Source organism: Camellia sinensis, chromosome 13, assembly GCF_055761805.1.
Source record: "Camellia sinensis isolate YWXY chromosome 13, ASM5576180v1, whole genome shotgun sequence".
Lineage (NCBI taxonomy): Eukaryota > Viridiplantae > Streptophyta > Magnoliopsida > Ericales > Theaceae > Camellia > Camellia sinensis.
The window spans coordinates 115,834,998-115,859,903 of NC_138973.1; the positions used below are offsets into that span (position 1 = coordinate 115,834,998).

Below are 24,906 nucleotides of genomic sequence, written 5' to 3' on the forward strand. Positions count from 1 at the left end.
CATAATTAGGCCTCATTTGTTAATATTATATTTTAGTCTAAAAGTCAAAAAGTCATTAAAAAAAAATCTGACAAACTATACAAAAAAAGTCAAAAATTCCATTTTCTCTCTACTTTTTGCACATCTTTTCGTAAAAACTCAAAAAGTCATCACAAACATATCAATTTTTATTTTACCTCATATTTTTAACTAAAAAATCAAAAAATTATTAAAATAGCCTGTTTTCAAACGAGGCCTTAGTACTAACAAAATCTCATAACGTTATGCTGGAAATTTTACCTCATATTTTTAACTAAACACTAACATAATTCATAATTAATACTACAAATACTCATACCAACATGTAATACACACCCTTTAACAAAGTATCTACCGTAAAATTTTGGTAGACTTTACGTCTAGATCTTATTAGGTGGGCTTACGTATAAATCTTATTAGGTAGACTTATTATTCAATAGATCATGTGATAATTAACGGCGTTTTTTATCAAACATTATTAAAAACGTTACCAATTGTTAATTTTTAGCAAGAGTTAAATTTATTTTTTTTACAAAAATATTACTAATTATAAGTTTTAGTGACAGTTTAAAAAAATCATCACAAAAAAGTCACTAATTTTTTAACTTTTAGCGACAGTTTGAAAAATTTATCACAAAAAAGTCACTAATTGTAAGTTTTAGCGACAATTTATAAAATTCGTGGTAAAAAGAATATTATTAATTGTCAATTTTTAGAGATGATTTTATTTAAATTAACTTTCAATAGGACTTAATGAAAACCTATTGATGTTTTATCCTAAATTTTTTCCTATATAAAGGAATGAATTAGACTAATAAATCAGTACCCACTTCATCTCATCATTCTCCTCTCTTAATCCTCGTACTTGTTTCTCCTCTTTTACAACAAAACAAAACCAAAAAAACAAAAAACAAATGGAGCGATTGATATGGTTGTTCCAATTCCTTTTGTATTTCATGCAATATCATCAGGTTTCTTGTTCATCATCTATCTCTTCTTTTTCTACTTGTACACATCATTTGTGTCCACATGACCAGAGGTTTGCATTGTTGCAATTCAAGCATATGTTTACTATAAACAACTCTAGCGATGCTTCTTTGTGGTGTGGCGATTTGGCTTCTCCAAAGATACTATCTTGGAACGAGAGTTGTACTGATTGTTGTTCGTGGGAAGGAGTCACGTGTGATGGTCTGACGGGTCACGTGATTGGGCTTGACCTCAGTTGTAGCCAGCTCTATGGCAGTATCCATCCTAACAGTAGCCTCTTCCAACTCTCTCACCTCCACCACCTCAATCTCGCCTTCAATCACTTCAATTACTCCCACATTCCATCAGCATTTGGTCACTTTGCCAATTTGACACATCTCAACCTATCTGATTCCAGTTTTTCAGGCTCAATTCCTTCAGAAATTCGCTACCTGTCCAGACTAGTTTCACTCGATCTCTCATATGGTAGGCAACTAAGACTTGAACCGCACAATTTCCGAATGATGCTAAAAAACCTGACCCAATTGCAAGAACTTGTCCTTACTGCTGTAAACATATCTTCAGTTGTACCGATGTCTTTGATGAATATGTCTTCTTTGACATATCTCGATCTTAGACTCACCGGGTTGCATGGGAAATTACCGGATAGCATTTTTCACCTTCCAAACTTGCAAATTCTCTCTTTAGGAGACAACTATGATCTCACTGGTAATTTACCCAAAGTAAACTGGAGTAGTAATAGTTCCCTCGAGCAGTTGTATCTCGGGTCTTCGAGTTTTTCTGGAGAATTACCTGATTCAATTGGCTATCTGAAGTCTTTGACGTCCTTGGATCTCAGCGATTGCAAATTCTCCGGGTGCATTCGTGATTCACTCGGGAACCTTACACAGACCACTGCTATATACTTATGGGGAAATAGTTTCAATGGTCAGATCCCATTTACTCTCTCAAATCTTAATCGGCTCACTCGTTTGGATCTTTCTGAAAATAATCTCGATGGGAAAATTCCTAATTTTAGTGGGGTACACAACCTACAAACACTTCACTTGCACAATAACTCACTGAATGGGACACTACCATCTTGGTTGTTGAATCTTTCGTCATTGACAGATTTAGAACTGGGTAGTAATCGACTAATTGGCCAAATTCCTGAGTTCCAGCATAAATCAAAATTGATGAACATTGACTTGAGTCATAATGAACTACAGGGTCCCATTCCACAATCAATTTCAAATCTTGTGAATTTGACCCAACTTGATCTTTCATCAAATAATTTGAGTGGTGTTGTGGAGCTACAAAGATTCTCAAATCTAAAAAATCTTGATTATCTTGATCTTTCATACAATAGTCTATCAGTGAGCGCCATCAACAATATCAACATTACCTTGCCTAAGCTTAGGTTCTTCTATATGGCTTCTTGCAAGATAAAGAAATTTCCCGATTTCTTTAAAGCCTTAGAGAATGCTGAACAACTAGACATTTCCAACAACGAAATTCATGGGAATATTCCAAAATGGGTTGGCATCATCGGGAAGACTTCATTGCAGTACTTAAATCTTTCCCACAACTTTCTAACAGGTATAAAGCAACTTCCTTGGAAGAATCTTGTTACCCTTGATCTTGGTTTCAACTTGATTCGAGGACCACTCCCAGTTCCACCACCCTCTGTATCTTGCTTTCTCTTCTCACAAAATAAACTCACCGGAGAGATTCCTTCTTCAATTTGCAATGTGAGTTCCCTTTACATCCTTGATTTGTCTCACAACCACTTGAGTGGTGCAATTCCACAATGTTTGGGATACTTCAGCAATGTTCTCTTTGTATTAGATCTGCAGTTCAATGCCTTTCAGGGGAACATTTCCATGATATTTCGAAAGGGTAATCAGTTGCAAAGTCTTAATTTGAATGGAAATCAATTTGAAGGACCAGTTCCACAATCCTTAGCCAACTGTAAACAATTACAAGCTCTAGACCTCGGAAACAACAAGATAAATGACACTTTTCCATATTGGTTAGGGACTCTTCCAAATTTACAAGTTCTTATCTTGCGATCCAACAATTTTCATGGTCCAATAGACACTTCCAAGCCAAAACTCTCTTTTCCTGAACTCCGAATTGTTGACCTCTCCCACAATAAGTTCACTGGTCATTTGCCAGGTAGATATTTCAAATTTTTCAAAGCTATGACGAATAAAACTATGCCAAATAAAATATATTTGAGTGTTGGATCGTATGGATCGTATTATAAAGATTCTGTTCAAGTGACGATGAAGGGGTTTGATATTTATTTAACGAGAATTTTGCCTGTCTTCACAGCAATTGATTTATCATCTAACAAATTTAGTGGAGATATTCCAAATGTCATCCGAAGGCTTAATTCTCTCATAGTGCTTAATTTATCTCATAATAGCCTTACGGGCCTTATTCCATCATCTTTAGGAGACTTGACAGAGCTCGAATCACTAGATCTGTCTTCAAACCAGCTTATTGGGAAAATTCCAAACCATTTATTGAGTTTGACATTTCTTGAGGTCTTTAACCTTTCATGGAACCATCTTGATGGACCCATACCTCGAGGCAAACAATTTGATACATTTGGAAATGATTCATATGTTGGGAACTTGGGATTATGTGGGTTTCCATTGTCAAAGAAATGTGAAGATAATCAAGCACAAGTTCAACCGGGGGTGCTATTACAACATGAAGATGACTCAAATTTTCTAAGTGGATTTACTTGGGAAGTCGTGGTGATGGGGTATGCGTATGGAATGGCATTGGGATTGGTTATTGGTTTTCTCATGTTCTTAACTGGAACACCAAAGTTGTTTGTAAGAATTGTTGAAGGGAAAAAGCATAAAAAGGTGAAAATGTTGAGACAAGTTGGCAGAAGAAATTAGCGAACATGGATTATGTTTTCAGGTATGTGATGCTGATTCTTAGTTTTAATGATTTATTTTGTTAGTTATCATGAATCATGATTGTATTATACTCTCTAACTTCATGGTACTTGTTGTTTTGTTTTTTGGTTCTATATCTTTAAAAGTTTACTGTCTAATTACAAAATAAGTATAAGGTTATTATATATATTTTGCTTGGGATCCTGCCTAATGCACATGTAGTTCTTTTTGTGCAAGAGTAACACTATGAGCAATTCACTCAAGAACCAGAAAAAATATGTTTTCTGTGATTAGCTATTAAACCATTGCTAATGTTAATGTAGTTAGTTTCAAAAGCTAGTTTTGTACTGAAACAAACTGTATGATTGGATTTTCTATTGGTCAATCTTGATATATTTTGCCAAATAGTTTAGGTAGATTACTAGAATTTTGTTTTCTTCAATTTATGCTATACACCCCGATCATCTTGATTATTTATTCGCAGCACAATTTTATCTGGTGACTTTGGAAATCTTCATAGTTCAGCTCTTGCCCTTAGTGGTTGCCAACTCAAGGGTTATTATATTTTGGCCAGAGACCAATAATTCACCTCATTTTCCACCTTTTAATAATGTTCAGATACATGTATTATATGCATAAAATATTTTGAATGAAAAGATGCACCAATTTTGGCCCCAAAAGGCACAACCCTATGGAGGTGTGATCTGCTCTCTTTTTTTTTTTTCTTTTCTTCTTTTCCCCTTATAAATTTATTCTAAATAGAGTCAAATGAGGTGATTTTATTTACATCCAAATAATAACTCAGTACGCTTAATTAAAATTTTGAAATTTTAGTTTCTTTTAAAAAAAACTATATTTTAAGATTTAATGTGCATTGTCCTTATTAGTAAATTTATATTAGAGTATATATACCCTAATATAAATTTTGAAATTTTAGTTTCTATTAAGGACAATGCACACTAAGTCTTAAAATATATTTTTTTTTCTCATGATATACCCTAATCAGTTATATGTATTCTTCATATTCAAGCATTTTCATCTTCTTCCTTAAGTTTCAATTACTTTCTCTTTATCTTTTTTTTCACTCTAAAACTCTAATCCATCCCACCAAAACTCACCATTATCATCAACATCATTGTTTCTTCTCCTCTCTCTCTCTCTCTCTCTCTCTCTCTACAAATTCACAAACCTTCTCTCTCTCTTCAATCTCCTTCTCAACTTTATGTCTCTACAAACCTACAAATCTTCTCTCTTCCATCTACAATCGGAATGGATTCTCTTACCTAGAAATTTCAACAAAAGTTGATGAATATATCAATGAATCAAACTCAAAACCAGATATAAAACAACAACAATTAACACAGTTTTCCAAAATGAGTAGGTGAGCAAACATTATGTAGAAGAAAAGGGACTGAAGGGTGGGTTTTCCCTGAGAGGCTCAAACGAGAATCTATCGAGAAATTTTGCAACACAACCCCCTTCAAAACCAAAATTATTTCTAGTGCAATTGTTGACGAACATGATAGCAACGAATATACCCAAGTTAGCCACCACAATCAGTGAAACCAACTACAAAATCCACATCATCTCTATTGAATTTAGGTAGTATGAAGGCAATTAGTAATGACTTGATGGGTTGGTATTGCCTATGTTCTTCGTACCTACTTGTGGTTCTTTGTCTTGTTCTTGTTCTTCTTCAATATTTGTCAATGATGAGAGTGAAGGAGTACCGTAGTTGAGAATAGATGAAAAAGGATGGAAGTCTTTTTTGAATTGATTTGTTTATTATTTGAGTGTATCACAAATTATGATTTCATCCTGAAGGATAATTTGTGAAAAAATATAGGGTATACTGATAGTAAATTATTACTTTAAATAATTTAATAGAGAATACTGAGAAATTGGGCGTAATGATAATTTTTTGAGTGCAAATAAAACCACCCACTCAAATATGGGTATTAGGTGTACTCAATAATTTTTTGACGCAAATAGAATCACCCACTCAAATATGAGTATTAATTACAAGTAGATGTAGCAAACTCAGCCCAAACCCATGATGAGCCTATCCAGTTATACTCATTTAAAACCTATATAAACCTGCTCAAATCAATAATAGGCTTAAATGAATTGTTCATTGTCAACAAGATTAAAATTGAGTTTACATGGGTACCCAATTTAAGCTGATCTAAATGGTTACCACTTTTACCACCAATCCACCTCCACTACCACCACTCTACTACCATCACCACCATCATCACTCCACCACCACTATTTTTACTACCACGTTAATCCGTCGCCACCACCACCAATGCCGACACACTATTACCACCCTACTCTATCACCATCGCCACTCCATCACCACCTCTTCTACACTACTACTCCACCACTACCTCTATTACTCCACCACCACCACCACCACCATGATCACCACCTCTTTATCCTCCTCCACCACCAACACTCTACCACCACCGCAGCTACCGACATACCACCTCCCCTCTACCACTTCCAATCCACCACCATCACTACCACCACTACCACTCCACCACCACCACCGTCGACACACCACCAACTCCACCTCCTCTTCCACTACTACCACCACCACCACCACCTCCGCCACCATCACCATTACCATCATTGCCACTCCACCACCGCCACTACTTTGCCACCACCACCTCTGCTCTGACATCCCCTTCGTCGTCATAAAGAAATAATTTATTTAAAAAAAATAATTATTTTTTAAATAAAAAAATAATTTGTTTAAAATAAGGGCACTCAATCTATAAATCTAAATTTGAATTTTGTTTGGCCAAAAGTGCATACTCTAAAATACTTTATCCATAAACACATATCTAGACGAAATGACCAAAATACTCATGTATATATATATATATATATTGTATCCCATCTCTTTACAACTCTCTCTCTAAAAAACATGACATCTGTGAACCACCGCCTCTTAGTCCTCATGCCATCTTCCTCCGTCGTTGCCCGTTTCCACTAACCACACTGTAGAATCTCTCTCTCTCTCTCTCTCTCTCTCTCTCTCTCTCTCTCTCTCTCTCTCTCTCTCACACACACACACACATACACACACGCACACAGACATTTAGATCTCAAATATCTCTCTCAGTCTTCTCAAATCTCAAACCTTATGCCCTCTTCTTTCGTCGTCCTCTTCCGCCGTCCACTGTTGCCCACCACCGCTGACCACATCATCATTATCTATTGAAAAGCAAGTGTGCAACACACAACAAAAGTAGAAAAATGAAGTCAAACTCTCTTTCTCTCTCTCGTTTTTTCTCCTTCCTTTCGTATAATTTTCTCATTTCATGATGAGAAATCTTGGGTTTGCAAGTAGCAAAGACATTCAAGAATTCTCTATTTGAGTCCAATACACAAGATTAGAATAATGATTTCATGGGAGAAATCTAGGGTTTGATAGTACATAGCACAAATTTGTTTGTTTGTCTAAGTCTGATATTTTAATCTGAGACTAAGATCTGATAATTTGATCTTGGTTAACTAAGATTTGATATTTTAAAATAGATGTTCAAAATCAGAGTTTTTTTATCTTGGGTGACCTAGATCTGTTAAAATGGATAAATCTTTATCTATTCAAAATTTGTTATGGACTGAGACCTTTTACAATGGATGAATATCTGTTTAATTATTTTTTTTAATCTTAGATTTGAATTTTTTGTTATTTTTTTGTCTTGGTTGTTGTTATTATTATTATATATGTTTAAATTTGTTTTTTTTCCTTTTGTTTTTCTTTGTGCTATGACGAAGACAATATTGAATAGATCACAAACACAGATACGTTTGAAGTGAACAGATAGTTTTCAATTTGGTCTTGTGTTCTTTAATCAGTGAACAGATAAAAAAATTGTTGTTGTTGATGAATTTAATTTTATTTGTACAGATAGTGGGAAGAGAGATAAAGAGAATTTGAACAGATAAATTTAAAAAAAAAAATAATTTCAACAGATATATTTTTTGAAAAAGATAATTTGAACAGATAAAATCTCAATATATAGGAATTTCAACAAATAGAATTTTTTGAAAAGATAATTTAATAGATAATAAAATTTAGAGATATATTTGAATAGATAACGGCAAAAAATTGAACAAATATTCAAAAAATTAAACAGATAAAAAAAATATTTGAACAAATAGTCAAAAAAATTAAACATATAGATAAGGGGTAAAATTGGAAATAAAATGTCTCCCAAAACAATAAAAGAATTTCTCACCAAATTAATTCATAAATGGTGGATCTCTCACCAACAAAAGATATTCACTAGACCTAATGCCTTATACCCTCCTTAAATTGAACTTTTCAATAATTTTCTCTTAAAATAATTTTTTTTAAATGAAAAATGGAAAAATAAAAGAGGAAGTAAATTGGTTTGTTGGATTCATTTGTCCAACCTGTATCTAATTTAACTAAACCCCATTTGAGCCCATTTATTAAATGAACGGGTTTGGTTAGATAGCTTTAAATGCATAACCCATTTTAACCCATTTATACTCGTCCATTTGCCACCTCTAATTGCAAGTATGTGCCCAAGGTTCGGACAGGAGAACATGGATAAATTTCATATAGTTCTTTTGTTGAGCTTTGTATTCATAAAACTAGATTGGGTAAATTACAAATGGACCCTTTAAATTTTGCCTAATATACAAATTGTATCTTACAGTTTTAAAAATTACATCATGTCCCTTCGGTTTTCTAATCGCATAATAAATGACCATTTTACTAATAAATCATCAAATTAATTAACAACTTTTAATAATATCATAAATATATTCAAATTAAGAATTCAGTTAATTTATTATCGTATAGGAGAACAGTTAAAATTTTTATTTTTCTATCCTTTCTATTAAATAAAAAATTCTAATAATAAAATATTTATAATTTTTAAAATTACAGAGGACAATCTGTATTATAAATAAGTCTCAGGTGGTGTATTATAATTCACCCAATTTGATTTATGCATAGTTTAGTTTCACAGTTAACTCTTTTACTTAAAAATATTTGTTGACTACAGATTTAACTAAATGTGTTTCACTCATATCCCCTACCTGAACCCAACTGTCAATTGTCGGGCATAGATGTTTCACATATTTAGAATAGTTCGATGGGAAATTTTAATATATACACCTTTGCAAGGGTGTGTCATATGCATCCTTAATTATGTCATTTTCTTTGTTAATTATAATATTATTTTAATTATAACTCATTAGTTATACCTCGTTTTGTGTTTAGTTATCATATTTATTTATTTTTATATATGACTAAAAATATATGAAATTATGTCATTTTCTTTTTTAGTTATAAAATGCATATGATATACACTTTTTGAAGAGTAGTGTTTTCCTAGTTCATTTAACATCGTTTTTAATTTCCCATCATACTTCAACTCTAAGATAGCCTTTGGATGACTAATATGATTTTGGGTAGTATAGAATGGCTATTCATAGATCACCCAATAAGATATTAAGAATAAAAGACAGTTTTAGTCTATAAAGTAATGCATTTCTTTTTTATTTAGTCCCTTAAATTTCAATTTTGTTATTTTAGTTCTCAGAGTTGTCAATTTGGTTCTATATCAAACGTTCGTCTAGATTGATTACGGAAAAAAAAAAAAATTATCCTTGGATAAATGCCAATTTTAGTCCCTACAATATGCGTTTCTTGTCATTTTATTCATTTACGTTGTGTTTGGTTCAAGAATTTGGGTAGGGATTTAAAAAGGAAAACAAAAAATATAGGTAAAATGTGAATGAAATATAACTACATTTCACCTACAGTTCACACACTTTTTCCTTTTCTCTTTCCAAATCTCTTTCCAATTCTAGGAACTAAACAAAGCCTTAAGTTTCAATTCCGTCATTTTGGTCTTCAATTCCCAAAATGACAAAATTGAAACTTAAGAGACTAAAATGATAAGGAATGCATATATACTTTGGGACTAAAATTGTCTTTTATCTATACTCCAGTTATCAAAATAGAACATTAGACCTAGGACCAAATGACAAAATTGAAACTTAAAGGATTAAAATGACAAGAAATACATACTTTAGAGATTGAAACTATCTTTTATCCTTTTCTAAATTGGTGAATAGTGATTTTATTTGCAATACACATTTTTTTTTTATACTGAATCAAATTTGGAAATAAGTATTTCGATGGAATGATCATACCATTCCAACATTTATTCTACTAAATCGAACACTAACTTAGAAGCGAAATGGCATGTAAAGCTCCAAGTGCTTGCTAGTTTTACACTTAGAGCATACTTGTTTAGACGGACTTGGCTATGGGATTAGACTAATAATCTAATAAAATGCATAAAGATGTTCGGACTATCAATCTCATCGTATTATCCTGTACTAATCCAAACATAAGATAAGATTAACAATCCAAAATGATAAATAATCTTAGGACTGAGCTAAAGATGTTAATCCCATAAATTTAATCGGCTTAAACATGTTGGAAAATGGCTTTAGAAAAAATCTTATTTTTTGCTAACTTTGAGCATTAATTAAGGTGGGACCCAAGCATTATTTTTGACGTTTCTAATTGGGTTCATGTTTAATGTTGCGTAGTGAATAAATTTGTGTATTTGGTTGCTCAAAACCATTTCCAGATGAATGAGAATTCAACGCGTGTTTTCGGGTTCGTGGAACTAGCTTTTGGTGGGTTTCCTACACAGTTGTGAAATGTACTTGTCTCACATTAGAAAGGTTTGAGGTTTTGAATAGGTTTATATACCTTAGCTTAGGATACTTGGGTTGGGCCCCAAGGGGTACCCAAGTTTGTGGAAGGGTGAGGTTATGGGTGAAGTGGGCTAGACCCATTGGACCTAAAATAAAAACCACACGGGCGAGCTGGGTTCGGGTGCGTGGTGTGAGGTTGAGTTGGGCTTAACCGGCTCAATACTTATCTTTTTGTGCCAAAAACATTTGCATTTTATTTATTTAATTTTGAATTTCGGTTTCAAAATTCAAAATTAAATCTGTCCAGTTTATTTTTTCTCACCCAAACAAAGCCCTCTATCCAATCAGGTTTTCTACCTATTGAAATTCAAAACCGAACCTGTTCAATCTATACGAACAGATTCATATTTGTTTGGTACCTGTTCAAACAGCCACCAATCTACCTATATAAAGTCTACTCCAACAATTCATTTTGAATCCGAAAATTTTCAGACTTCTTCCATTTCTTCTTCTGTTCGTTCTCTATTGCTCCTGCATCTGTTCTGCATTTATTTCTAGGAAAAGAAAGAGAAAGAGTTATAGCATTGTTTGGTTCTCTAAACTTGATTTTATAGTGCTGTAAAATCAAGTGTTAGTCGTTGCATCCTGGGAAGTAGACACCGGTTAAATCTCAAAGCACCGGAGTGAGGAAAAATTTCTACTTTATGGAGATTGTGTCCAACACAAGCCTCGGCATTATTTTCTGTAAGCATTTAATTCGGGAAATAATTTATACAATTATTTTCTGAATTATTTTACATATATTTACACACACATCCTTTGTGGATATAACATTCTGAAAGTAGATTTTTAATTTTTATTTAATTGTGTAAAACAGACAAATATTTTGTTTCGAGAAATTAAATAGTAGTCATATACTGTTTAATTTCTTAAATAGTAGTAATATACTGTTTAATGATTTCTTTGATAACATAGTAGTAATATACTATTTATCATTGGAATTTTGTTACAAAATATTTTTTTTTGTATATTTTGTGTATAAATTTGTGATTGGTACATTTTTATTTTGTCAGAATTATGACAACTGAAATTAACAGTACTGAGACTGTTATTACTCAAATCCCCACACCTGTTGTGCCAATGATGACTCCGGCAATATCGATAAATCATGGGGAGAAGCCAGAAAAATTCAATGGAAATGATTTTAAAAGATGGCAACAAAAAATGATGTTTTATCTTACCACATTGAATTTGGCTCGCTTCACTCATAAAAAGGCACCGACACTGAACGAGGAAGAAACTGATCGGCAAGTGGTTGCCGCAGTCGATGCATAGAAACATGGTGATTTTCTATGTCGGAATTATATCCTCAATGGGTTGGACAATACACTGTATAATGTGTATAGTGTTAAAAGCACTGCTAAAGAACTGTGGGAATCTCTAGATCATAAGTATAAGACAGAGGACGCCGATACAAAGAATTTGTTGTCGACCGTTTTCTGGAATTTAAAATGATGGATTCCAAGACAGTTATTAGCTAGGTTCAAGATCTCTAATTAATTCTCCATGACATACATGCGGAATGGATGGTTCTCGGTGAATCTTTCCAAGTAGCAGCAATCATTGAAAATTTGCCACCATCTTGGAAAGAATTCAAGAATTATCTAAAGCATAAGCGCAAGGAGATGAAATTGAAGGAACTGATTATGCGACTCAGAATTGAGGAGGACAATCGTGGTTCCGACATGAAGTCAGGAAGCCATGTCATGCAGGCTAAAGCAAATGTTGTGGAACATGAACAAGGGTCAAAGTTCAACAACAAGAAGCGGAATCATGATGGCAATGGACCCAAACAAGGATCCACTAGTAAGATCAATAAAGGGATCAACAACGGGTTCAACAAGAGGTCCAAAGGCAAGTGTTTTGTGTGCGACAAAGATGGGCATCGCGTTAAGGATTGTCACGTTCGCAAGGACGGAGGGAGTTCAAGCAAAAAGCTAGCACAAGCCAACATAGCCGAGGATTTTTATCTTTCTGATGGAGTGGCAAACATCAATCTTGCTACAGTAGTCTCTGAAGCAAACTTCGTGGGCAATCCCAAGGAATGGTGGGCGGATACTGGAGCAACTCGCCATATCTGTGCAGATAAGAAGATGTTCACAACCTAAAAAGTGGTGTAAAGTGGGGAACAATTTTTTATTTGAAACTCCTCTACATCAACTGTAGAAGGACAAGGAAAGATCGTTTTGAAAATGATCTCAGGGAAAAAACTCACTCTTAACAATGTACTCCATGTGCCAGACATTCGCAAGAATTTGATTTTTGGGTCATTGTTGATCAAGAATGGGTTTAAATTAGACTTTGAATCTGATAAAGTTGTACTCTCCAAGAGTGGAATGTATGTAGGGCGAGGTTACATGAGTGATGGGCTTTTTAAGCTCAATGTAATAATTGTTGTACCTAATTTGGCTTTTAATAATAAGAACACATCTTCTATTTATATTGCTGAGTCTTCTTTTTTATGGCATAGTAGATTAGGATATGTTAATCTTAATTCTTTGCGTAGACTTGTTGCTTTAGAATGTTTACCAAACTTAGAATTTGATCCTAATTATAAATGTGAGATTTGTGTTGAGGCGAACTCACTAAGGCATCATTTAATAAAGTTGAAAGAAGTACTGAACCTCTAAGTTTGATTCACACAGATATCTGTGATTTAAAATTTGTTCAAACTAGAGGAGGTAAGAAGTACTTTATTACTTTTATTGATGATTGCCCTCGATATTGCTATGTTTACTTATTGAGAAGTAAAGATGAAGTTGTAGAAGCTTTTAGGCAATATAAACTTGAGGTTGAAAACCAACTTGGCAAAACTATTAAGATAGTGAGGAGTAACAGAGGTGGTGAGTATGATGCGCCATTTGAGGAATTTTGTTTTGAACATGGTATCATTCACCAAACCACTGCACCCTATTCTCCTTAGTCAAATGGAGTTGCTGAGAGAAAGAATTGAAATCTTAAAGAGATGATGAATGCCATGTTGATTAGTTCAGGGTTACCTCAGAACTTGTGGGGGGAGGCGATTTTGTCTGTTAACTTCATTCTTAATAGGGTACCCCACAAGAAATTCAATCAAACACCTTATGAATTATGGAAAGGTCGACGACCTACCTACAATTATCTCAAAGTGTGGAGGTGTTTGGCTAAGGTGGCAGTCCCTAGTCCCAAAATGACTAAGATAGGACCAAAGATCGTTGATTGTGTGTTCATTGGATATGCCAATAATAGTAGTACATATAGATTTTTAGTTCATAGATATGAAAATCTGGATATGTATGAAAACACTATTATTGAGTCAAGAAATGCATCGTTTTTTGAACACATTTTTCCTAGCAAGGAAACTGAAGAGAAAAGTTCAAAGAAAAGAACTTTTGATACTGCTATGGGTAGCAGTGAAAACCAAAATGATAATGAAGCAAATGAACCTAGACGTAGCAAGAGGGCTAGGATCTCTAAATCATTTGGTTCAGACTTTCTGACATACCTGTTAGAAAATGAGCCACAAAACTTCAAGGAAGCAATGTCAAGTCCTGAAGCTCCGTTGTGGAAAGAGACTATGAATAGTGAAATTGAATCAATACGGCAAAATCATACTTGGGAACTAGTGGATCTTCCACCAGGATGTAAACCTCTTGGATATAAGTGGATATTCAAAAGAAAAATGAAAGCAGATGGTTCAATAGATAAATACAAGGCTAGGCTTGTTGTTAAGGGATACAGGCAGAAGGAAGGCCTTGATTATTTTGGCACCTATTCACCAGTGACAAGAATAATATCTATTTTATGTTGATTGTGATTGCAGCTTTGTATAATCTAGAAATACATCAAATGGATGTTAAAGTAGCTTTTTTGAATGGCGAGTTAGATGAGGAAATCTATATGGAACAACCGGAAGGGTTTCAAGTTCCCGGCCAAGAGAAAAAGGTTTGTAAACTTGTCAAATCCCTTTATGGATTAAAACAAGCTCCGAAACAATGGCATGAAAAATTTGATCACGCTATGCTTTCAGATGGTTTTAAGATAAATGAATGTGACAAATGCATCTATGTTAAAAACACAGACAAAGGCTATGTCATAGTTTGTCTTTATGTGGATGACATGATTAAATCCACAAAGAAAATGTTGAATAAAAAGTTTGACATGAAAGATTTAGGAGTAGCATATGTAATTCTAGGAATAAAAATTGCTAGGACATCTGAAGGATATGCTTTGTCTCAGTCTCACTATGTTGAGAAAATTCTGGAGAAATTTGGAAAGCATGACAACAGTCCTGCTAAAACACCCGTTGACAATAATCTTCATTTGTAAAAAAATACAAGTTCAGGCATATCACAATTAGAGTACTCTCAGATAATCGGAAGCTTAATGTACTTAATGAATTGCACTAGGCTAGATATAGCCTATGCTGTAAGCAAATTGAATAAGTACACAAGTAATCTAGAGACCGATCATTGGAAAGCGATAATTAGGGTACTTAGGTATTTAAGGCATATCCAGAATTATGGCCTTCATTATACCAAATATCCAACAGTACTCGAGGGGTACAGCGATGCAAATTGGATATCGGATACTAAAGACTCAAAATCCACTAGTGGATATGTCTTTACCTTGGGAGGTGCTGCAGTCTCTTGGAAATCTTCCAAGCAAACATGCATAGCGAGGTCGACAATGGAATATGAGTTTATCGCATTAAATAAAGCAGGAGAAGAAGCAGAATGGCTTCGTAATTTCTTAAAAGACATTCCAATATGGCCTAAATATGTACCAGCTATATGTATTCACTGTGATAGTGAAGCAGTAATAGGACGGGCACAAAATCATATGTATAACGGTAAGTCTCGACACCTTCGTCGAAGACATAATACCGTTAGGCATTTGCTCTCACATGGAATAATTTCCATAGAATATGTAAAGTAAAAGGAGAATATTGCGTATCCATTGACTAAAGGGCTAGCCAGAAAGCAAGTGTACCATTTATCGAGGGGAATGGAATTAAAGCCTATTACTTAAAAGTCACCATAATGGAAACCCAACCTAGTTGACTGGAGATCCCAAGATCTAGGTTCAAAGGGACAACCGAATTATGGATGACTTCACGTATCACTAAGGAGGTTTACTCCTACCCATTTCTATGATAAGAAGAGTGATACGTGCAGCGTTTGTAGGATAAGTTTGCTTTTAATGATTCTTATAGCTTGAACATCCGAGTAGGGTATAGCAGGATACTTAGAAATCACATATATGAATGTGAACTGGGCCGGTTCTGTGAGAATTGAGAAGGCTAAATTCTCTAGAGCACTCATGAATTACCAGGCGTTGTTCAGGGCCAAAATGAACACAATCGTAAGAATCAAACTGTGTCTGTGGATACACTAGGTGTAGTCTATTGTCTTGGCTTACACAAACAGCTGAATAATTCAAGGCATCGCGTCCACTAGTTAGCTAGTAAGTCCGATAGGCTTTCACTAGAGGAGGTTCAAAGCCAAAAGCTACCTATCTCGATGTGGTGTATCTTTTTAATGTTCTCTTTCTTTGTATGCATCTTGTTATATGTCCGTTATCATGAATTCCATTCATGTGGGGGATTGTTGGAAAATGGCTTTAGAAAAAACCGTATTTTTTGCTAACTTTGAGCATTAATTAAGGTGGGACCCAAGTGTTATTTTTAATGTTTCTAATTGGGTTCATGTTTAATGTCGCGTAGTGAATAAATTCGTGTATTTGGCTGCTCAAAACTATTTCCAGATGAATGAGAATTCAACGCTCGTTTTCGGGTTCATGGAACTAGCTTTTGGTGGGTTTCCTATAAATTTGTGAAATGTGCTTGTCCCATATTGGAAAGGCGTGAGGTTTTGAATAGGTTTATATACCTTAGCTTGGGATACTTGGGATCGGCCCCAAGGGGTACCCTAGTTTGTGGAAGGGTGAGATTATGAGTGAAGTGGGCTAGACTCATTGGACCTAAAATAAAAACCACACGCCCGCACCGCCGCCGGCTGTCCGGGCGGGCTGGGCTTGGGTGCGGGTGCGTGGTCTAAAGTTGGGTTGGGCTTGTCCGACCCAATACTTATCTTTTTGGGCCAAAAACATTTACATTTTATTTATTTATTTTTGAATTTTGGTTTCAAAATTCAAATTAAATCTGTCCAGTTTATTTTTTCTCACCCAAACAGAGCCCTCCATTCGAACAGGTTTTCTACCTGTTGAAATTCAAAACCGAACTTGTGCAATCTATACGAATATATTCATATCTGTTTGGTACCTGTTCGAATAGCCATCAATCTGCTTATATAGAGTTTGCTCTAGTAATTCATTTTGAATCCGAAAATTTTCAGACTTCTTTCCTTTCCTTTTTGTTCGTTCTCTGTTGTTCCTGCATCTGCTATGCATTTATCTCTAGGAAAAGAAAGAGAAAGAGTTACAGCATTGTTTGGTTCGCCAGACTTGATTTTATAGTGTTGTAAAATCACATGTTAGTCGTTGCATCCTGGGAAGTAGACGTCGGTTAAATCTCGAAGCACCGGAGCGAGGGCAAAATCTACTTTAAGGAGATTGTGTCCAACACAAGCCTCGACATTATTTTCTGTAAGCATTTAATTCGGGAAATAATTTATATAATTATTTTACTTTATTTTACACATATTTACACACACATCCTTTATGGATATAACAAAACAAACATGGTCTTAGAGAATTGAAGGGGAAAATCATTGGATTCAAGCTATCCTGCAATCCATAATGTTTATTCGCAAGTCATAGTAGCACTCTACATGCCATATCTTACTAACTCCATGACAAAAATAAAATAAAATAAAAGTTATTCTAGTGAATTTTGTGACGTAAAATCCCCACCCTATTTTGAATATTGGCCAATAATAATTTGTGGACTCACATGGTGATTGTGGCTTATAACTATGATTCTTTATGTGTTTTGTTTGTAGTGACTGATTTATTAAAGGCTTCTCTATTGTCTTATTAATTTTTAAATATTTCCCTAAATTTAAGATTTAAACAAAGTTTGAATTCTTTAAATATAGTTCATGATAGTAACAATTTGTCCCCACCATTTATGTGATATTGATGTTGTTTACTTTGGATTTGTGGACTATCACGGTACGCTTTGGGTTCATAGACCATCACGGTTTTATCTTTATGGTCTCTCAGAAAATACCTCACATAGTTGAGGATCGGCTATTCCATATATGGTTGGTCAAACTATTAATATCTATCCAATATGAGACTGTGATATCTCACATGTCAAAATTGAATACATGTTGTATATGCATCCTTGATTTGTTTTTTTTTTTTACATAAAACTTGAATTTTTTTGCCCATTATCAATAGTTTCTTAAATTTCATGCGTTTTTTTTTTTTAAATATATATAATTTGAATGATTCTATGCATTTTATTTGTGATTTCATGTTGCCTGACCATTTTTTCAAATTCTTATAAACAAAACACTTGAACTCACATGTTTTTTCTCTTTAAATCCTTGTTGCAGGTTAAGACAGAATACCATTATTGCTATTGTAACTTATGAGAATGTTGGAATAATGAAGTGATGGTTTAGACATGGACAAAGTTTGGGCTAATATTTGATAATTAATATTGTTGTAAAAGTAGATTGAGTGGTTGTGAAGTGATACTATTTGTTATGTTGGCTTGAATGTGTACTCTGTTCTACTACGTTTTATGTTATCATTGCTTCATTTATCTCATTTTCTCAATGAGTACATATTTTATTATTATTATTATTATTATTATTATTATTATTATTATTATTATTATTATTACTATTATTATTATTATTTATTTTTATTAGTCATTGAGATAGTGAATTCATTTATATGTTTGACCACGAAAAGCATGCGTGAGTATTATTATTTAAATTAATATTACTCATATATGATCTACTCTTCAACTTTCTTTTTTTTTTCTTTAACGTACTTCAACTATTTATATTACTTAAATATTTTATCAAAACTCTTTAATTTTTATGTGTCATGTCGACCTAATATTACTTTAAATATAATAAATCATGGGCTTTTTATTGATAAGTCCAATTTAGAAGTGTTTTAACCCAAGAAGTCCATAAAGGAATTTTTTAACCCATTTAGTCCCATGTATATATAGTTTTATTCCATAAAGTCCATTTTCTTGATTTACACTATTTTCTTGGACACTTATGCCCTTATATTTAATTTTGATACTCTTATAAATATTTTTTTAACGATTAGCAATTTAATGATGTGAACATTTATATTTTAAAATTCACATTTATAGGAATGTAAATTGGCCCGTAGACGGCTCGAAACCCGCCCCGCGAACCAGGGCGGGCCCGGGCCGTTGACAATGTGAATATTCACATTGACATGTTAAAATTCACATCAATAGGAGTGTAAAATTGGCCCCCGTCCCGTGGCGATGCGAAACCCGCCCGCGGCCCATGGGCGGGCCCGGTTCGGTCCGTTGACAATGTGAATATTCACATTGACATGTTAACATTCAAATTGATAAGAGTATAAAATTGAGCCGCGGCCCATGGGCGGCCAAAAGCTCGCCCGCAGCCCAGGGCAGGCCCGGCCCGGCCCGTTGACAATGTGAATATTCACATTGACATGTTAACATTCACATTGATAGGAGTGTAAAATTAGCTCGCGCCTCGCAACTGCCCGAAACCCGCCCACGGCCCGTGGGCGGGCCCGGCCCGGCCTGTTGACAATGTGAATGTTCACATTGACATGTTAACAGTCACATTGATAAGAGTATAAAACTAGACAGCAACTCAGGGCGGGCCCGACTCGGCCCGGCCCGGCCCGTTGACAATGTGAATATTCACATTGACATATTAACATTCACATTAATACGAGTGTAAAATTGGCCCCCATCCCGTGGCGGCGTGAAACTCACCCGCCGCCCATGGGCGGCCCGGGGCGGGCCCGGTCCGGCCCGTTGACAATGTGAATATTTACATTGACATGTTAACATTCACATTGATAAGAGTATAAAATTGGCCCGCGAACCATAGACGACCAAAAGACCGCCCGTTGCCCGGGGCGGGCCCGGCCCGGCCCGTTGACAATGTGAATATTCACATTGACATGTTAACATTCACATTGATAAGAGTGTAAAATTGACCCGCAGCCCGTGGGCGGCCCGAAATCCGACCGCAGCCCGAGGCGAGCTTGGCCCAACCCGTGACAATGTGAATATTCACATTGACATGTTAACATGCACATTGATAGGAGTGTAAAATTACCCCGTGCCCCGTGGCTGCCCGAAACCCGTCCACGGCCCGTGGGCGGCCCGGGACTTGCCCGGCCCGGCCTGTTGACAATGTGAATATTCACATTGACATGTTAACATTCACATTGATAAAAGTGTACAATTGGCCCGTGACATGTGGGCAGGCCGTAGCCCGACCTCGGGCCAGGGGTGGCCCGGCCCGTTGGTAATGTGAATATTCACATTGACATGTTAACATTCACATTGATAGAAGTGTAAAATTGGCCCGCAGCCCGTGGGCGGCCCGAAGCCTGATCGCAGCCCGAGGCGGGCTTGGCCCGACCCGTGACAATGTGAATATTCACATTGACATGTTAACATTAACATTGATAGGAGTGTAAAACTTGTCCGCTGCCCGAAACTCGCCCGCGGCCCGGGGTAGCCCCGGACCCAAACCCGGGCCACCCCGGGCCGCCCATGGGACGCGAGTCAATTTTACACTCTTATCAATGTGAATGTTAACATGTCAATGTGAATATTCACATTGTCAACAGGTCGGGCCGGGCCCGCCTCGGGTTGCCCATGGGCCGTGGGCGTGTTTCGGGCAGCCACGGAGCACGGGCTAATGTTACACTCTTATCAATGTGAATGTTAACATGTCAATGTGAATATTCACGTTGTCAACGAGTCGGGCCCGCGTCGGCCCGGGGCCGGGCTTTGAGCTGCCCACGGGTCACGGGCTAATTTTACACTCTTATCAATGTTAATGTTAATATGTCAATGTGAATATTCACATTGTCAACGAGTCGGGCCGGTCTCGGCTCGCCCTGGTCAGCGGGCGGGCTTCGGGCCGCCCACGGGCCAATTTTATACTCCTATCAATGTGAATGTTAATATGTCAATGCGAATATTCACATTGTCAACGGGCCGGACCGGGCTTGCCCCAGGCTGCCCATGGGACGCGAGTCAATTTTACACTCTTATCAATGTGAATGTTAATATGCCAATGTGAATATTCACATTGTCAACAGGCCGAATCGGGCTCGCCGTGGGCCGCCCACAGGCCGTGGGCTAGTTTCGGGCAGCCACGGGGCGCAGGCTAATTTTATACTCTTATCAATGTGAATATTAACATGTCAATGTGAATATTTACATTATCAATCGGTCGGGCTGGGCCCGCCCAGGGCAGCCCAAGAGCCGCAGGCGGGTTTCGGGCCGGCCACAGGCTGCGGGCTAATTTTACACTCCTATCAATGTGAATGTTAACATGTCAATGTAAATATTCACATTGTCAACGGGCCGGGCCGGGCCCACCCTAACCCGGGCCCGGGCCCGGGCCTAGGCTTCGGGTTGCCCACGGGTCATGGGCCAATTTTACACTCTTGTCAATGTTAATGTTAATGTTAATATGTTAATGTGAATATTCATATTGTGAACGGGCCGGCCCGGGCCCGCCCCGGGCAACGGGCTGGTTTCGGGCCGCCCACGGGCCGCAAGCTAATTTTACACTCCTATCAATGTAAATGTCAACTTGTCAATGTAAATATTCGTATTATCAACGGGCTGGGTCGGGCCTATTTTTTTGGCTTGTGGGCCGGCCCGGCCCGACTCGAATTTTTTCGGGCACCCATGAGGATCGACATGAGCCGGGCCCCTACACATTGACGATATAAACATTTATATTGACGGTGTGAACATTCACATTAAGGGTATTTTGGTAATTATGTTACCCATAGGACTTATTGAAACATAAGAAAATAATGTGAACTAAATGGAACATAAGTAGATGAAAAGGGTATTTTGGTCTTCTTATCTCAAATTGGACCTAATGGAATAGTCAAAAAGAATATGGGTTGGATGGAATAAAGCTCTTAGAAAATGGATTTATCAAAAAAGCTCTCATAAATCATACATATATATAATATTTGTTATGTAAATATAAGTCTAAGCTAATAAAAGGTTGAAATACATATATCATTTTAGTAACCTATATACTCCTTGTTCAGAGAACCCTATTAGGTAACCCAATTACCCAAAAGAGTAGGGCAATAACATGTGGTATACTCTAGTTGAATGGGCCGAATTAAGTAGCAAGTCCAAATCCAAGCCCAAGCCCCCAATCTAACATGGATTGATTGTAGGGCTGGCCTGTCAAGTTAAAAGCCCAACACTTTTTTTTTTCCAGCAATGATACATCCTCTTAATTTTAAAATTCTAATGATGTGAAAATTCAAAAAAAAAAAAAAAAAAAAGCCCAAAACATCACATCAATGGGTAGAGCCCACTCCCTAGAGCTCATATTTTATAGCTCCTAAACATTTTTCCTTTTTTTTAAAAAGGAAATTGACTGAAAAATCTTATTAAGAAGATATGTATACTAATAAGTCCTATTCACTTTTAATTGTCATCATAAAATTTTATTTTTTATTTTTTTAGGGTCGTTTTCTTAAAGAGGTGTTAATAATTGTTAATTTTAGCGAAAGTCGAAAAATTCGTTACAGAAAATTGTCATTAATTGTCATTTTTTTAGCAATAGATTTAGAAAATAATTACAAAAAAGGGAAAATTGGTCTAGGGTCCCTCTCCCACTTTTCATAATGGAAGAGATCCACAAAATTATTTTTTGATGTCTAAGGTCCCTCTCATTTATCACAGAGAAATTCTGCCCCTTCCTTTTGTCTACTCTCATGCACACACACAGACATGTACATACATACATACATACATACAGAGATAGAGCAGAACCAGGTGTAGCCGACGGTGAAGAGGACGTAGCGAGGCACATATGGTCCAGCGAAGTACCACAGCGTCAATACCACCATGCCCAATGTTAGAGGTAGCGAGATCAGATGGAACACCCACATCTCTCTCTCTCGCTCTCTCTCTCTCTCTCTCTCTCTCTCTCTACTCCCTTCTGTCCCTCCCTTTCTCTCTCTCTTTCTCTAGAAATCAAGTTTCTGTCTCAATTTCAGGTGGGTGGTTTTGTTGGGCAAGAAGAAGATTGGAAAGGGAATCAATGTGAAAGGGTTACCAAACCCCGTCAAATGGAGCTCCGATTGATGCTTTGAATCTGAAAATTTGAAACATCAGTACAGCCACTTACAACCAAATACAACACTGAATTTGAAAATTTTCAGTAATTTTTCCACGGTTTCTGGGAGACCAAACACATGCACAAGTGAAGGAGGTTAAAATAGGTTCTTTTTCTTTTTCTTTTTTTAAAAATTCTCCACCTTCTTAGTAGTAGAATTTCTCAAATTTCTCTAGATTCAACCTAGAGAAATTTGAATTTTCTCTGGATTCAAGCTTCCAAGAGTATTTGGCAATGGAACTGAATTTTCTCTAGGTTGAGAATTTTCTCTGGATTGAGAATTTCTCTTGTAATTTAGCTCACAAAACGTCTATTTCGATTATTTTTTTTTTCATTTGAACTGAATTTTAGGTCAAATATTCAAAGAAACTAAATGCAAATTCAAATAAACTAAATGCAAATTCAATGTACACTCCCAACTCAGGCACTAAATAATTAACAAGTCAACTTGGTTGTTAACCACAACTTCACATTTTATTCTGGGCAGAGCACAAGAACAAGCAAAAGCATCAAACTGACAGTTTACAGAGAAACAAACTAAAGAAGAAGAAAGCTTGAGCAAGAAGTGTTGATCATGGCAGAAGGTGAAGACGAAGCTCTAGATATCAAGTCAACTCTTATGTTGATTGTTCTCATACTCATCATGGTGATTATGTGCATGCCACCTTCAAGGCAACGAGCTGTGTCCGTATACCGTTGCTGTTGAGAGATTTATCTCTGCAACTCATGTTTTTCATTTCTCGTTCTTTAGTTTCTAGAACTGTACACCTCATTTTGGCTAGAATGAGAGGTAAATTTTAGACAAAATTGAATTTTTCTGAATTGAATTTTCTCTGGTTTGGACCAGAGAATTTCTCTGGATTAAATTTTCTCTGGTTGAATTTTCTCTGAATTGAATTTTCTCTGGTTGAATTTTCTCTGGATCGAATTTTCTCTGGGACTGAAATTTCTCTGGATTGATGTTGAGGGACCTTAGACATCATGAAAATAGTTGATGTCCTTTATACTATAAAATCATAATATCAGGGACCTTAAAAAAAATACCCCTACAAAAAAACGTCACTAATATTTGTGAGATTTCTTTATCTATACAAACACACGCATAGGCCCTTGTAACAAGATTTGTGAGTAATTACCTCTTTTTTTCTTTTAAGGAAACCAACACTGTTTACCGTACCCATCTCTCATTTTGTTAGAATTGGTATTGTGTTTGGGTAGGTTAAGTCTTTGTCCAAGTCTTATTCGAGTTTTGGTGAGAGTTATCTAGCCCTCCCAAGATAAAATAATAAGTGAAAATTATACCGGTAAACTTTATATTTTATCTTTTATGTTATTTTGGTCCCTATATTTTTAATTGGCTCAATTTTAACTCTTAATTTTGAATCACTACAACAAAATTGAATTTTTACGGCTTGCAATGCATTCCGTTAAAACTCTTTCACGACATGCACACAAATGCCGTTGTATGATATGCCGTGGAAAGTTGAGCGTCATTTACGGCATACAGGTAAAGTTGTAAAAAGTAATAAATTAAACATTAATGAGATACTTTGTATGTCGTATATAATTTTTTACGACATTTTTGTCATGCCATAAATCATCATACTTTCTATGGCATAATTTTGCATGTTGTAGAAGGTTATTTTTAATATATTTATGGTATACTTTGTATGCCGTATATAATCTTTTATAACATTTTCTTGTATGTCATAAATCATTACACTTTTCACGATATAATTTTGTATGCCGTAAAAGATTATTTTTAGTATATTTCTAACATATTTTATATGCTGTATATAATCTTTTACAGCATTTTCTTGCATATCATAAATTATTACACTTTTCACAATATAATTTGGTATGCCGTAGAAAGTTATTTTTAATAGATATATATATATATATAT

The 24,906-nt window shown here is 35.7% G+C and overlaps 1 protein-coding gene across 1 annotated transcript; it reads left to right on the top strand.

Moving 5' to 3' along the window:
- The first annotated feature begins 861 nt into the window (after positions 1 to 861).
- LOC145805969 (receptor-like protein 6) lies at positions 862 to 18,370 on the top strand. The gene is made up of 2 exons (XM_082901505.1): positions 862 to 3,924; positions 18,188 to 18,370. The coding sequence occupies exon 1, from the start codon at positions 933 to 935 to the stop codon at positions 3,900 to 3,902; it is 2,970 nt and encodes a 989-aa protein (XP_082757631.1). The 5' UTR covers positions 862 to 932; the 3' UTR covers positions 3,903 to 3,924; positions 18,188 to 18,370.
- The last annotated feature ends 6,536 nt before the right edge of the window (positions 18,371 to 24,906 follow it).

What these genes read in the sequence shown, in the direction of transcription:
- LOC145805969 (XM_082901505.1), top strand. Translation starts at nt 933, where the DNA reads ATGGAGCGATTGATATGGTTGTTCCAATTCCTTTTGTATTTCATGCAA.